At 34.1% G+C, this 13,070-nt stretch overlaps 1 protein-coding gene across 3 annotated transcripts; it reads right to left on the reverse strand.

The window, feature by feature from the left end:
* Positions 1 to 4,081: 4,081 nt before the first annotated feature.
* LOC127125609 (uncharacterized) lies at positions 4,082 to 12,869 on the reverse strand. 3 transcript variants are annotated; one of them, XM_051054386.1, is made up of 17 exons: positions 12,628 to 12,861; positions 11,948 to 12,434; positions 11,503 to 11,594; positions 9,831 to 9,965; positions 9,271 to 9,673; positions 8,704 to 8,822; positions 8,532 to 8,604; positions 8,228 to 8,448; positions 8,094 to 8,135; positions 6,972 to 7,059; positions 6,522 to 6,713; positions 6,122 to 6,219; positions 5,865 to 5,907; positions 5,231 to 5,356; positions 4,903 to 5,073; positions 4,706 to 4,765; positions 4,082 to 4,601 (listed from the first exon to the last, which is right to left on the reverse strand). In XM_051054386.1, the coding sequence occupies exons 1-17, from the start codon at positions 12,666 to 12,668 to the stop codon at positions 4,488 to 4,490; spliced, it is 2,505 nt and encodes an 834-aa protein (XP_050910343.1). In that variant the 5' UTR covers positions 12,669 to 12,861; the 3' UTR covers positions 4,082 to 4,487. The 3 variants fall into 3 exon arrangements, 2 of the variants coding, with proteins under 2 accessions (XP_050910343.1, XP_050910344.1); XM_051054387.1 differs by having other exon boundaries at positions 9,271 to 9,664; positions 12,628 to 12,858; XR_007804766.1 differs by lacking the exons at positions 4,082 to 4,601; positions 4,706 to 4,765; positions 4,903 to 5,073 and having other exon boundaries at positions 5,283 to 5,356; positions 6,085 to 6,219; positions 12,628 to 12,869.
* Between the last annotated feature and the right edge of the window lie 201 nt (positions 12,870 to 13,070).

Genomic DNA, 13,070 nt, shown 5'->3' on the forward strand with positions numbered 1-13,070 from the left:
CATTTCCTTTTGTGTCATAACTCGGTATGATTGTGTGAATTGCAAGATGTGCAATAAAACTAAGTTTGGGGTGGAAATCTTGAAAGAGAAGGCAAGGGCATAAGATGAGATCATACAAAAAGAAAAATAGTATGTATTTTCTTTAAAAGAAAAAAAAAGAGAAAAAAAAAGAAAAAAAGAAAAGAAAAACAAAAGAGAAAAATGCACTTGCCGAGACCTTAGATTCTAACAGATATAAAATGCTCGGAAAATTTGAGTAGAAAAAGAGTCAAAAGAGTGAAATTAACCCCCAGAGTATATGTGATGCACAGAAAAAAAGAGAAAGAAAAATCACACAACATGACTACCGAGTTCAAAACCCTTTGTTATCCAATTTTTTTGTTTATCCCACCGTACCCAAGCCCCGTTACAACCTAAAAAGACCTCAAAAAGTGTGTGGAATCTGCTGTGGTAGTGACATTAGAATGTATTCAAAGTTAAGAGTTTGGTATTGCATATTGTGCTGTGAGTGTACACACCTAACCCTGAGAGATATTGTGAGTGTGTGAAAAGCTTGCAGGTGAAGAGGTTTCTGATGTGGAAATATGGTAAACTGCCTGAATCGGAGAGACCTGAAACTCGATTGGAAAGGAAGAACACAAATGGTGAAAGACTAGGTTGCATTGTGGAAAACGAATTCGGGGGTGACCTTTGTTTGGACTCAATACATCACTTGAGGACAAGCAATGAGACAAGTTTGGGGTTGTGATCGGTCACCATTTCCATTAAATTCCCGCCGCTAATCCGACATATTTTCATCACCTTGGTAAGATTTATGTTTGTTTTTAGTTGCATTTGAGTCAATTAGCATGTTTTGTTGGTTTGGTATTGCATTGCATTCGATTACAAGTTTATGTCAAAAAGATCTCGTTTATGCTTCGTTTGGTAGTGTCATTGTTACAGGTTTAAAAGCAAGAATGGTGAAGTTCTGGACACTCTGAAGGACAAAAATATGAAAAAACAGTAGGTCAACACGGGCACCCGTGTGCCACAACACTGCCCGTGTTGTTGATCAAGCAGAGCAGAGAGGGAGCAGAAAAACAGAGATCGACACGGGCATCCGTGTGCCACCACACGGCCGTGTTGATTAAAACAGTGCATTAACACGGGCACCCGTGTGTAGGGACACGGCCCGTGTTGTTGCCACTGTAACTTATGCTGAAAATAATTAATGATGAAGAACAACACGGCCACCCATGTGCCACCACACGACCGTGTTGATTGGACGCAGCTTGGAAAACCTAATTTTTGCTGTGTGAACCGATTCTGCTCATTAATGGTAGTTTGGACCTTTAGCTTGGAAGAGAGTCATCTGAAGCTATAAGAAGGCTTGGAAGAGAAAGAAGAGGACACCTTTTGACAGACGAACGAAAGCATTGCATTGGAGAAGATCGTGAATACGACGGATTTGAAGACGGCGAGATTCAAGGGTATCAACCATTGAAGATCAAACTCTCCTAATTCTTTGTAATGTCTGATCTTTACTTTATGAGTTCTTTAAGTACTATGAGAGGCTAAACCCCCTGATGCTAGGGGGGTGGTCCTGATGTTATCGCATGCTATGAATTTGAACCAATGATTTCTTGATTACTATGTTACGTATTTCAATTCAATTGTGTGATGTTATTATGCTTTTGTATCGGACAAATACAAATTGATCTATGACTTCCAATAACAGGATTGTGATTGGTAGGGTTTTCACACAATTGGGTTTATGAATGCATCATCTAGGACTAGTAACTTTCGTAAATCACCGTAAACCTTGATATTTTGTATGATTAAAACCAATGATTAATTGAATGGACATTTGAGTAAGAATTGGTAGTTTAATAGTTTCTTCCTTAAGGACTTAAGTAAGAACATTCTGAGGTTAGGTGATTGAATGTTTCATATGTAGTAAGGAAATCGGGACTGAATTCATAATCGGTTAACTCAACCACTCACCCTAGCATCTTTTATCTTAATCAATTATTTTTACTATTTTTGTGTTTACTATTATAAATTCCAAAACAACCAAACCATTATCTTTTTGTTCTGATAGAATCAAATTAAAAGAAGTATTTCCTACGCAATCCTTGAGATCGATACTTGGAAATAAAACTCCTTATTACTACATCGGTAAAAATAGTACACTTGCTATTTTTCCGATCACGTGGTCATTACTGGTTTTGATCAAGTGGCCATAAAAACAACTTAAACAACAACTTGAAGCCTTGTTTCAGATAAAAGATTCTGGTTGTCAACATTATTTCTTGGGTTTTGAGGTTTATTCTGATTCCAATGGTATTTTTCTTCATTAGCACAAGTATACTACATATCTGATCTCCTTGGTGGGTCTTCAATCTGCTGCCCCGGTGGATACTCCTTTTGAGGTTAACGTCAAATATCATTGTGATAAGGGTGATCTTTTGCCCGATCCACTTTTGTATCGTTAACTAGTGGGGAGTCTTAATTATATAACAATTACTCGCCTTGACATCTTGTTTGCAGTCCAACCGGCCAATTAATTTATGCACACTCCTCGACACCTTCATTTGGCTGATGTTCCTCGCATCATTCGTTACTTGAAATGTAGCTCTCATCGTGGCCTCTTCTTTCCTTTGGTTGGAAATAATGGCGTTGGTTGGGAAGATTATCCTGATATTCGATGATCTGTCACCGATTGGTGCATGTTTCTTAGTTATGCATTAATTTCTTGAAAAAGTAAAAAAAACACAAGCACGAGTCTCTAAGTTCTCCACTGAATCTAAATATCGAACTATTTCAACAACATGTTCGACAATTATTTGGCTTCGTGGTCTTCTAGCTAAGCTAGGTTTCTCTCAGCAAACATCAACACCTCTCTATGTTGAGAATACTAATGTTATTCAAATTGTTGTGAATCCAGTTTTTCTTGAACGGACTAAGCATATCAAGATGGATTGTCATTCTATCCTACAAGCCTTTGAGAAGCACATTATATCTCTTATGCATGTCACCTTACAACTTCAACTTGTCGATATATCCTTTAAGGCATTTCCTCGTCCTCAACATCAATTTCTTGTTAGCAAATTGATGTTGCTTGACCAACCACATCAATTTAAGGGGATGTCAATAAGAAAATATAATATTATTAGTTTTCTGTTATATATGTATAACTTTAGAAGTTACTAATTGTATTTAATTAAAACTTAAATCAAAGTATTTGTAATTAGTTGTGATAATTATGTAAATATTTGTAATTATTAAGTTTGTTTTATTTATGGAGGGATAGATAATGAGAGAAGAGCTAGAACTTGTTTTGACATTTACATTATGAAAAAATTTCTTGAAAAACAACAACTATTTTTCAAGACTAATGATAAAAGTGTCACAATATTAACGGTGTTGAAGTTGGGCTTATAGCGGTAACTCAAGAAATTTGTGAAGGTATATGTAGAGATAGAACTCTCATTGAAGTTATATTGTCACAAACAAACAAAATATATTGAGATTTTTCGTCATTTTATTAAAGAGAAGATAGATTCTAATATTTTTCTACTTATCATCTGTTCCCTCCAATCAATTGACATATGATATTTTAACCAAAAATCTGGCATGAACAACATCTTAATTTTGATTAACAAATTAGACATGTTTAACCAATAACCAAAAATCTGGCATGAACAACATTTTAATTTTGATTAACAAATTAGACATGATTAATACATGATTAATATTTATGCATCAACATGAAAAAAATGCGTTGAAATATAATATATTACTTCCTTTTCTTATTATTTTCTTTTATTTTCCATATCTCTCCTAAAATTGTAAGGATTTGATTGATTATATTTTCCGAACCTCTTTATTCGAAATTATATATGACAATATTACTCTGAACAGTACCACTCGTTAATCATGTTCTCTTGTTACTTCACTGCAAGCATACACAATTCTGTCTGTTTTTTTATTCTTGCCTCATTTCACAAACGGTTTTCCTTATTGTGAGATGACCTAAACATCAAATTGTGTCAACACTAAGTTCAGTTAGGTTTTAAATAAATGAACAATGGCCGTGGAATACAGGAAAAGCATACACATGTGTAATCATTGATACAGAAAATTACTCTGTACAGAGTGTAACAACTTGAAACCTAACCAAATAATAGCCCAACTATATGCATCTATGATTGATTATCTAACAGATACAATATGGAAGCTCGAAATTTCCAGTTTTTGAGCATCACATATCTGTGAGTATAAAGGAAAGATGGCCACACTTCTAATTATTGGGCCCTGCAAAATTGTATCCGGTTGGTGCTCATCGGGAATGCCAGACATGTGGGAATGAATTTCTTTATGCCAAAATCTGTTTCAAGAAATTTGGGATTGATAAAGAAGGCTAAACCTCAGTTCTATACTACCCCACAAAGAATGATAACTTTCTAGCTATGCTACACAAAAATCTGCATGCGTTCTTTATATGTTCAATTAATTTCTTTTACTTCCTCGTCTGAGCCCATATCACTGGGTGTCATTTGCTTCATTTTCTCAAGCTGCCTCAAGATATCCAACCTTTCTGGTGCATAAGTCGATGGTATCTGCCAAAAAGAAGATACATCATATTCCTACATATTCATGATCGGAGAATTAATTTATAGATAGGAGATCTAACATAAAAGCAGACAAATCAGAATGTACATACCAGAGCTGGTACATATTTCTTAATAGCCGCCAACATGGCTGCATGTCCAACAGCAGTAACCTGTAGAAAATTAATATGGCTATTTAGAACATCACACTAGACCAACAGCAGTAACCTGTAAGAATCTACCAAATATAAGCATTTGAAACAGAAACATATTAAGCCCAACTTAAATCGTTAAAACATGCAGAACTTACCGGAAGAAGCATTAGAAATCCAATTGGAATAACCGAAGCCATGTCAGTCAAGGTTCTCTTGAGTGCTTTCTTCTCTTTCTCAGTCAATTCATCTCCCATCATGGTTCTTTTAACTAAACCCATGGCGGCGGCGGCGTCAATAGCTAGAAGTCGAGTTCCTTGCCAAATATCCTGTTTGTTGAGTAGCGGCATCAGAACTCAGATGTTAGAGACAAGAAACAAGAAACAACTATGGTTAAGGATAAGGAGGGCATTGCCAATATTATCATTGACTTTTTAGAAATACATAATGTTTCCATGACAGAAAAGTTTTAAGACTAAGCCATACTGTTCCTGTTTCCTTTAGCTTGCTAAGAGACTTTTGTATTATATCTCCTTCCTTCTGAATTTGGACCATCTGAACAACTCTAGCATCATCACTATGTCGAGCACCATCATCCATAAGCCCCAACTTCTGTAAAGGAAATATTCAATGCTCAATCAAAAACAAAATTCCAGTGTAACAAATAGATTATAACAAGGTAATCAATTATAGGGAGTTAGTAGGACAAGTCAAGTTTAAAAAATGCAGAGGAATACCATCAAAGTTAAATTTTAAAATATATATATCTTTCGGGTAGTTTAACCAACATACCAGAAAGGTATTTTTGGTAATTAATTTCACTCTTAACAGAACCTCTTCACAAAAAAATTGCTTATTCAAACAGCCAGACATTTATTTTAAACAACTACGTAGTTAACACTGAAACTTACAGAAAATACCAAATATAATTTATTTTTGTGTCAGCAACCAAATGTTCAGTTTTCCATGCACTATTCAATAATTCTGGAGCTGCTATTAAACAGCAGACAATGAAAAGAAATATCAAAGAACAAATAGACAGCCAGCTATTGCCCTACTATTACTAACCGCAAATCAGAATCATGAAATTATGGTAAAGAATATGCCTATGTATCTGAACCTGTTTAAAGTCGTTTCTGAACCCCTGAGATTTGCCGATGTATCTGAAAAGAACACATATTTTATATGAACATAAATAACAATAATAATAACTATAATAATAATAATAATAATAATTATTATTATTATTATTATTATTATTATTATAATAATAATAATAATAATAATAATAATAATAATAATAAATATCAAGCAATCATGATTTTTCAGAAAAGAAATACCGAATAAAAAGTAATAGCAAGCAATCATGTTTCATACTTTTTGCTTCCATCCGCATTAGCACTCTTTCTTCTCTTTGCTTTAAAATACTCTTGCTTTGCACCAACTGGATTGTGGGACTGACCAACATCAACTTCCTGAATGAATATAACAAAAAATGCCATCGATAACAAAATACAAAGATTCTCAAAAGGCAAATATGTGACTACTGGGATAACTCATAGTAGTAACACTTCATTATTTTGAAAAAGAAAATTGCCAGGACACCTTAAGTGGCATATTAAATAAACTTTTAAAACCAATTCAGGGAAATTAAGCAAAAGCCATTGAAATGTCAGATATGGGCGGTTGTGAAAGTCAAAGTAATCACAACATTTAACTATAATGGTCTTATCCAAGGAACTGACTGATAAAGGAGGCGGAGGAAATAAAGCCATACTTCTGTTAGTGAATCTGCTTTTGCTCTGAAAGATGCCTCCATGAATTCAGCTTCTTTCTTGAGCTTCCGTATTTTTTCCAGAACTGCATAGGCTGATTTCAAATGCTCTTTTCTAGAAGTAGCACTTGATGCATACAACTCTTGAAGCAAACTCTCCAGTCTTAGCACAACTTCTTCTACATTTTGTAAAACCTGAAAAGTAAAGGCCGGAGATAATCCATAGCATTAGGACCTAGCTGAAGATATGTCAAAAACAAAAGGTTCAAGGTTCATCCAATGGAGTATGAAGTAAGAATATTAAAATAATGTTGGCACTTAGTATATTCAAAAACTGAAACAAAAAGGACAAAAGAAATCAAGCGTATATACTTTCTATACTCTAGGAGATTACTAATTTGACAAACTTGTATCATTTAGCTGGAATTCAAATTTCAAAAATGAGAACTAAACCTCATCAAAAGAATCTGACACAATTGCATTTGAATGAACTGCAGATCTCTCAAGTGCTTCGTTGGCACAGACCTCCAATGTCTTATCTCTGCATCACATTTCACGAACCTAAGTACTCCATACATTTAAGAAAAACAGTTTTTGGAATAAGCAAATATTTATACTAAAATCGGGTATGTTTCAATACTCCGCCTGAAAATTCAGCAAATAGTATTAAGACAAGAGTATAATTATCTCCACAAAGTTGTTGAAACATTGATACAAATAGTTTGGAAACATCTAAGCTAGCAAGTTTACTTCCTAGAAAATCAGATCATCAGGGCTGCATGCAAGACTAGTTCTTAATAACAGGTTGCTTATATAGCAGCCATATAATGATTGTGTTGGAGATAAAATGCACACCATTTGGAACAACCTCTAAGTTTATTTCCTAAAGGGTTTTCTATGATCTGGCCAAGATGCAAGAGTATACTGTTAAGATGTGAGACTCAAAGGCATGCATACACAATATGATAACACTTTTGACACATAAGTAATAAGATTAAGCTCACTGCACTAAATAACATGCTAAATGTGGAAAAAATTATTAATTGGAAATGGAACAAGTCAGCAGGGTCTTTATTCTAGGTTCATTTGAAGAGTGACCACGTGCAACTTTTTTTATTAAGTGATTTTCGGGAAACAATTTACCCCTCACAAAACATGTGTATCATTAAATCTAGTAATCTAGTAAATTTCATAGGCAATGAAATGTCTATTCCAAAGCAAATTCCCACATTTATTGCATTTGAAACCAGTTATGCAAAAAGCCAAAAACACACAATCACTCACAACGGACAATCTACCCAAACTTAATTTGAACAACTTCAAGTTTCATATTGTATGACTATGACAAATGCATATGCTAATTAAGAAATAGTTACTACACCAATCTCAGTCAACTGTTCTAGCACCAGTTTCAATATTTTATCTCATGATTTCTTTCTATTCATTTTTTCTTAAAAACATACATAGTTTATGAGTTTTAAGACTCAGGTTTTTAATGATGAGTGCCTGTAAATTGTAACAATAAGAGTGTAAAAAAAACAGCATATATATGCAGTGTTTTCCCTGATAGCTTACTTTAGCATCCTAACTTCCATGCACTCCAACAACTTCTTGTACCTAACATAAAAGAAGGTAATACTTGTAAGAATTTAAATTAGAAACTGGTATTTATCAAACAATAATTGAGCATTGGTGTAGTTAGTAGTTACTCTATTGACAAATATCTAGCCGCCTTCACATTAGAAGGGCTCTCTAGCCATGTACTGTATTTTATAAAGCTCTGCATCCAATGAGAGCAAATATCTAGTGCTTGGGGCACTGCTTCAGCATTTGGAGGACCTTCATGTTTACTTTTATGCATGTGAAGTTGTTTTGCAGTGTTGATGTTCCCAGGATAAAAAGGAAGCCAATCCAACTCTTCACAAACTACCTGCAAAGTCAATGGGATTTTATCAGTCCACGTAACTGAATAATGGAGCACATCTGTCAGATGGAATGACCATACATACTAACCTCCGCGTATAATTGATATGAACTTATAGATGAGAGCTCAGGATAATATACAACACTTCCTACAATGAGATGCCTATAACAAAAGGCTATATGGATCAACAAGTACACAAAAGAAATCATTAAAATCAAAACTGATTTAGAAGAAAGGAATATCATATAACAGAAACTGTACCTTAAAAAATCTTCAACTTGTTCATCTAGAGTATTGAAACCATTTGATAAAAGAAAGGACCGCGTACTTCTTCCTAAAGCAATAAAGAACCCAAATATTGCTAAATCTTTCTCCAAAACCTGCATTATGCAATCTATAAATAGAAGCTTTACTTATAACAAAATAGATACATGAACGGAAAAAGAGTACTACATCTATCATACTCAATGCAACTCATTTCTCAATTCATTTTATTTTACTTTGTTTTATTTATACTAAGTACTTTTTCTTGTACTTTCTTAATATAATGTAATCTTGGCCCGTCACTTTTTTGAATAGAAATTTAAGTTCGATATTTTTTTATACTTTTTCACATATTTTGAGGAACTATTTCTAGATGTTAAAAAAAACTTAAAAACAGTTTCAGATTCACATCAGTCAAATATTAGAATGATGCATTTTAAGCACAACAGTAGGTTAAAGAAATAAGTGTAATCATTTCAACTGAATATGGTTTATCTAGATTCCATAATATCCTCTCTTGAGAAGGTCAAAACAAGTTGACTTCAAAATTTTACCAGAACTAACCTCTATACTTTCAGATGTTGTCAGTCTTGACCATATTCTCTCCTTATTAATAGCTTTTTGAAGCTGCCTTTGAGCAATATTTACCCAGAAAACAACCTCTAGTGAACCTTGCTCAACTTTACCTCCGCATGCTGCAGCTCGAGGACCAAAATGAACAAGAAATTCTCTGCACAGACCAGCATCCCTGACAGAACTATAGGCTTGGCTTATAGGAATTAAATCAACCAGCAAGTCCATCAAACTACCAGTTATCTCCGTGCTCGTGGAAAAGAATTGTGAACAAGAAAGTTTTGCCGGACCAACTTTTATGATTACAGCAATGCTTGTTAGTGCAAGCATAAGAAGTGATACATCACTTGCACTGCTTAAGCCCCCACATATATCTTTTCCGGACCTGGAAAATCTATTAAAGATTAATTTTGCATTTACCTTTAAAAATATATATGTGAAGGATGGAACATGAAGAAACATGAACTAATGAAAGCAAATATTTAAAAATAAACCAATTTTAAAATGAAATTCAAAGCAATTGCTGGAACTTATTAATAAAGCATGCATACCCTTCAATCTTATTAATAAAGGAAGCCACTACAGCTGGAACTTGCTTGGACCAAAACCAGTCATATGCTTTGGGCTGTTTGGCTGATAACTTTTCTTTAATTAAACTCTCCAACGGAGCTGAAAGCTGGAGTAAACTGGATCAATAAACCATTTAATAAGTTAAAGCCCAAAATAGGGAGTAGAATAAAATATCAAAACTAAAGGAACAAAGGAGAGTACGTAGAAAGAAATAACAAAGAATTAACGAACAAAACAACCATAAAGCCTGTCAAGGATATAAGTATGCCAAAGATCAACAGGCAGTCAAGCAAGTTTTCATGTATGCAATCATTTTGTGCACGAGTAAGTCAGAAATAGTTCTCATCGATTTAACATATAATTTCCTTATGTAAAGTACATCACAAGTATCTACTTTAAACATAAGACCATAAACTCAAACGAGATGGTTCTCGTAGCTTCAATAAATACCATACTTCAATTGCAAAACAAACGAGTATATAGTTCAGACTTCAGAGTTTACCACATAATAGCTGACACTTCATATAAAACCATTCAACTTATAAGGTATCAGAGTATCACTAGTATTACTATCCATTCCCTTTACTACAATGTGTATGTATTACTAGTAGTCTATAGCTTGCTTAGCTGTCAGGTTAGTTATAGAACTATAATGACAGTTAGTTTGGTAGCTGAGTCCGACATTCTGTTATGTTATTATAACAGAATATGCGTAGAACATTCTAAATCTCTCTCATTGTGATCCTCTTTAAATATCAGTGTACAGTATTAAATAACTCAATTGCTCATTCAGTCATTTTCTGATTCAGTTAGAGTTCTTACTTTCTCTCTCCCTCTCAAATATTTTCTTTCACTTTCTCTCAATCTATCTAATCATAATACTCTCCATTTTAAATTACTTGTCGTTGTAGATAAATAAACAAAAAAAATAATCACTGCCATTTAATTGTTTCAATGTAATAACTCTTTTATCCCAACTTTGCCCCCAAATAAGTACTATCTGCATCACTTCCAAGCTACTACATTTCACTATACATTTATAACAATGGCTGATAGTCTACTAGTTAAGGACAGTATCGTAAAATTGATCCCTTGGTGAAGTTATTTATTGATTTTCTTAATTCGAGTGAAAAACCATATGGGACAAATAATTTGAAATGGAGGGAGTATTAAAAAATAAAATTTCAAATATACTGCTAGAGATGTAAAAAAATTGTTCTTTCATCAACCAATTTTAGCTTTTGGCAAAGTTGGTCCATTGCATCATATCAACCCCTTTACAGCCAAGTGGTATAAGTTCAATTTCAATCCTTACTCAATATTTTGATCAAAAGTTGAAGTTGAACAAGACAGGCAGGCCTATGTGCTGCCCATGATTCAAACCCAAGAGGTTCTTTCATGAGGGAACATGTCAAAGATGTAAAATGTAATATAAATAACTTCAGCTTATCATAACATTAGTGAAATGGCCTACAAAAATGTTCTTCACATGATAAGATATAATTCAATGAAAGGCAGAAGTATGTTGCACAATTAATGACAAGTTTTGTGTTTCTAAATCCTCCTGATAAAAGGGTTACATTTTTTGCTAAGAGCAATCTGAAAGAAAATGATACAAAAAAAACCCAACCAAAACACAAAGCAACATACTACCTCCTTTGGACAAACACATTGACATTTTTGTCTCTCCCATCACTTTGGGATGATACTTCACTTGCAGCTTGCAATAAGGAGTACACCGCAGCCTGGGAGAATTAATGCAACCTGATTCTCAGTTTTGCATAAACTTAATCATTGAAAAATGTGGAAATAGTGAGTCAAATTGAAATACTATGAATGGGAAAGCTGGGAAATGACAGTGTCAGTCCTAATAGCAATGACAAGTTTGCAACAGAAGAAACATCAGCATGATACAATTTCACGCCATCAATATAAATCTAGAAAAGGAAATATTGTATAGTAGAATGCAAAACCAAATCATCCTAGATCCCAAAGCCGTAGTCAAAACTTGAGTGTCAATAATAAGGCAAACATAAAAGGTAATTGAATACAATTCACACAATATATCTCAAGCAATAATTATCAGTACTGAAATTACCTGATACGACAGTGTTTTCTCCCACGCAATTCGATCTACACCAAACCAATTAGTCGAAAACCAAGGTAATCTTGAGAGCGAGTTCTGCTCTTTAATTTCCAACTCAAAAACCCTAGCAGCATCATATAAAGATTGCAAAAGCCCGTCACAGAAATCCTCATCATTCACCAACGGCCTATTCAATTTCACCCTTATTTTCTCAAGGTCAGTAGCATTACTACTGCTACTATCTTGAGAATCCTCATTAACAGTCACGCCATCATCAGAAGACGCAAACAACAAACTCTTTACCTTCCTTCTAGGTCTACACGATGTCAAAGAATATTTTCTATAACCAACTAAAACATTTTCACTATTCCAAAACAAAGCATGATGCAAGAAGCATCTCTTTTTCGAACTTCTACCCTTATTTATCATCTGACAATGCAAGTTCAACGCCTTTGCGTCTGCATTGCGTCGATCTTTGGAAAACCAAGAATTCGACGAACTGTTGAAAGAAAAACGCAATCCGAAACAGAATGAATTAGGTAAACTCGAAGAGAAAGAAAAACGTGAATTCTATTCTTTCAAGAACATTACTCCATGTTAGGGCTTAAACAGTTGCATTGATTTGTAAACTATATACAGTTGAAATCGTTAATCGGAACAGAAACGGAAAGAGAGGTGAAGTTGATTATTACCTTAACGACGGAAAATTGGTGTGGCGTAGTTTAACTGCCATGTATGTGTGGAAGAGATGGAAAATTGGAGGGAAATATTGAAGTTGAAGAACAGAGAAGAGAGAAAGATGGAAGAAAGAAAAAGGGAAGAAAAGAAAAGAAAGAGGCGTGACGTGGCACTAGCGGGGTGTTTTTTTTATCTATAGAGAGAGAGGGAGAGAAAAGTACATACGTGGAGGAGAAATAAATCACATATTAGTACCAAACGTTTATTAGAGACGGAGAATACAGATATGTTTTGATCCGTGCGAGCCACTTGGTTAGTTTTAATTATGCATTATGCAAGTTAGTTAGTTCGGTGGCATTTCAGTTATTGTATAGATAGAAATTAGTTATGCAAGTTATCGCCATAACATAACTAACAAATTAATAACATAATACTGTGAAACAGGATTACTAATTTA

The sequence above is a fragment of the Lathyrus oleraceus genome, chromosome 3 (assembly GCF_024323335.1).
Source record: "Lathyrus oleraceus cultivar Zhongwan6 chromosome 3, CAAS_Psat_ZW6_1.0, whole genome shotgun sequence".
In the NCBI taxonomy this organism is placed as follows: domain Eukaryota; kingdom Viridiplantae; phylum Streptophyta; class Magnoliopsida; order Fabales; family Fabaceae; genus Lathyrus; species Lathyrus oleraceus.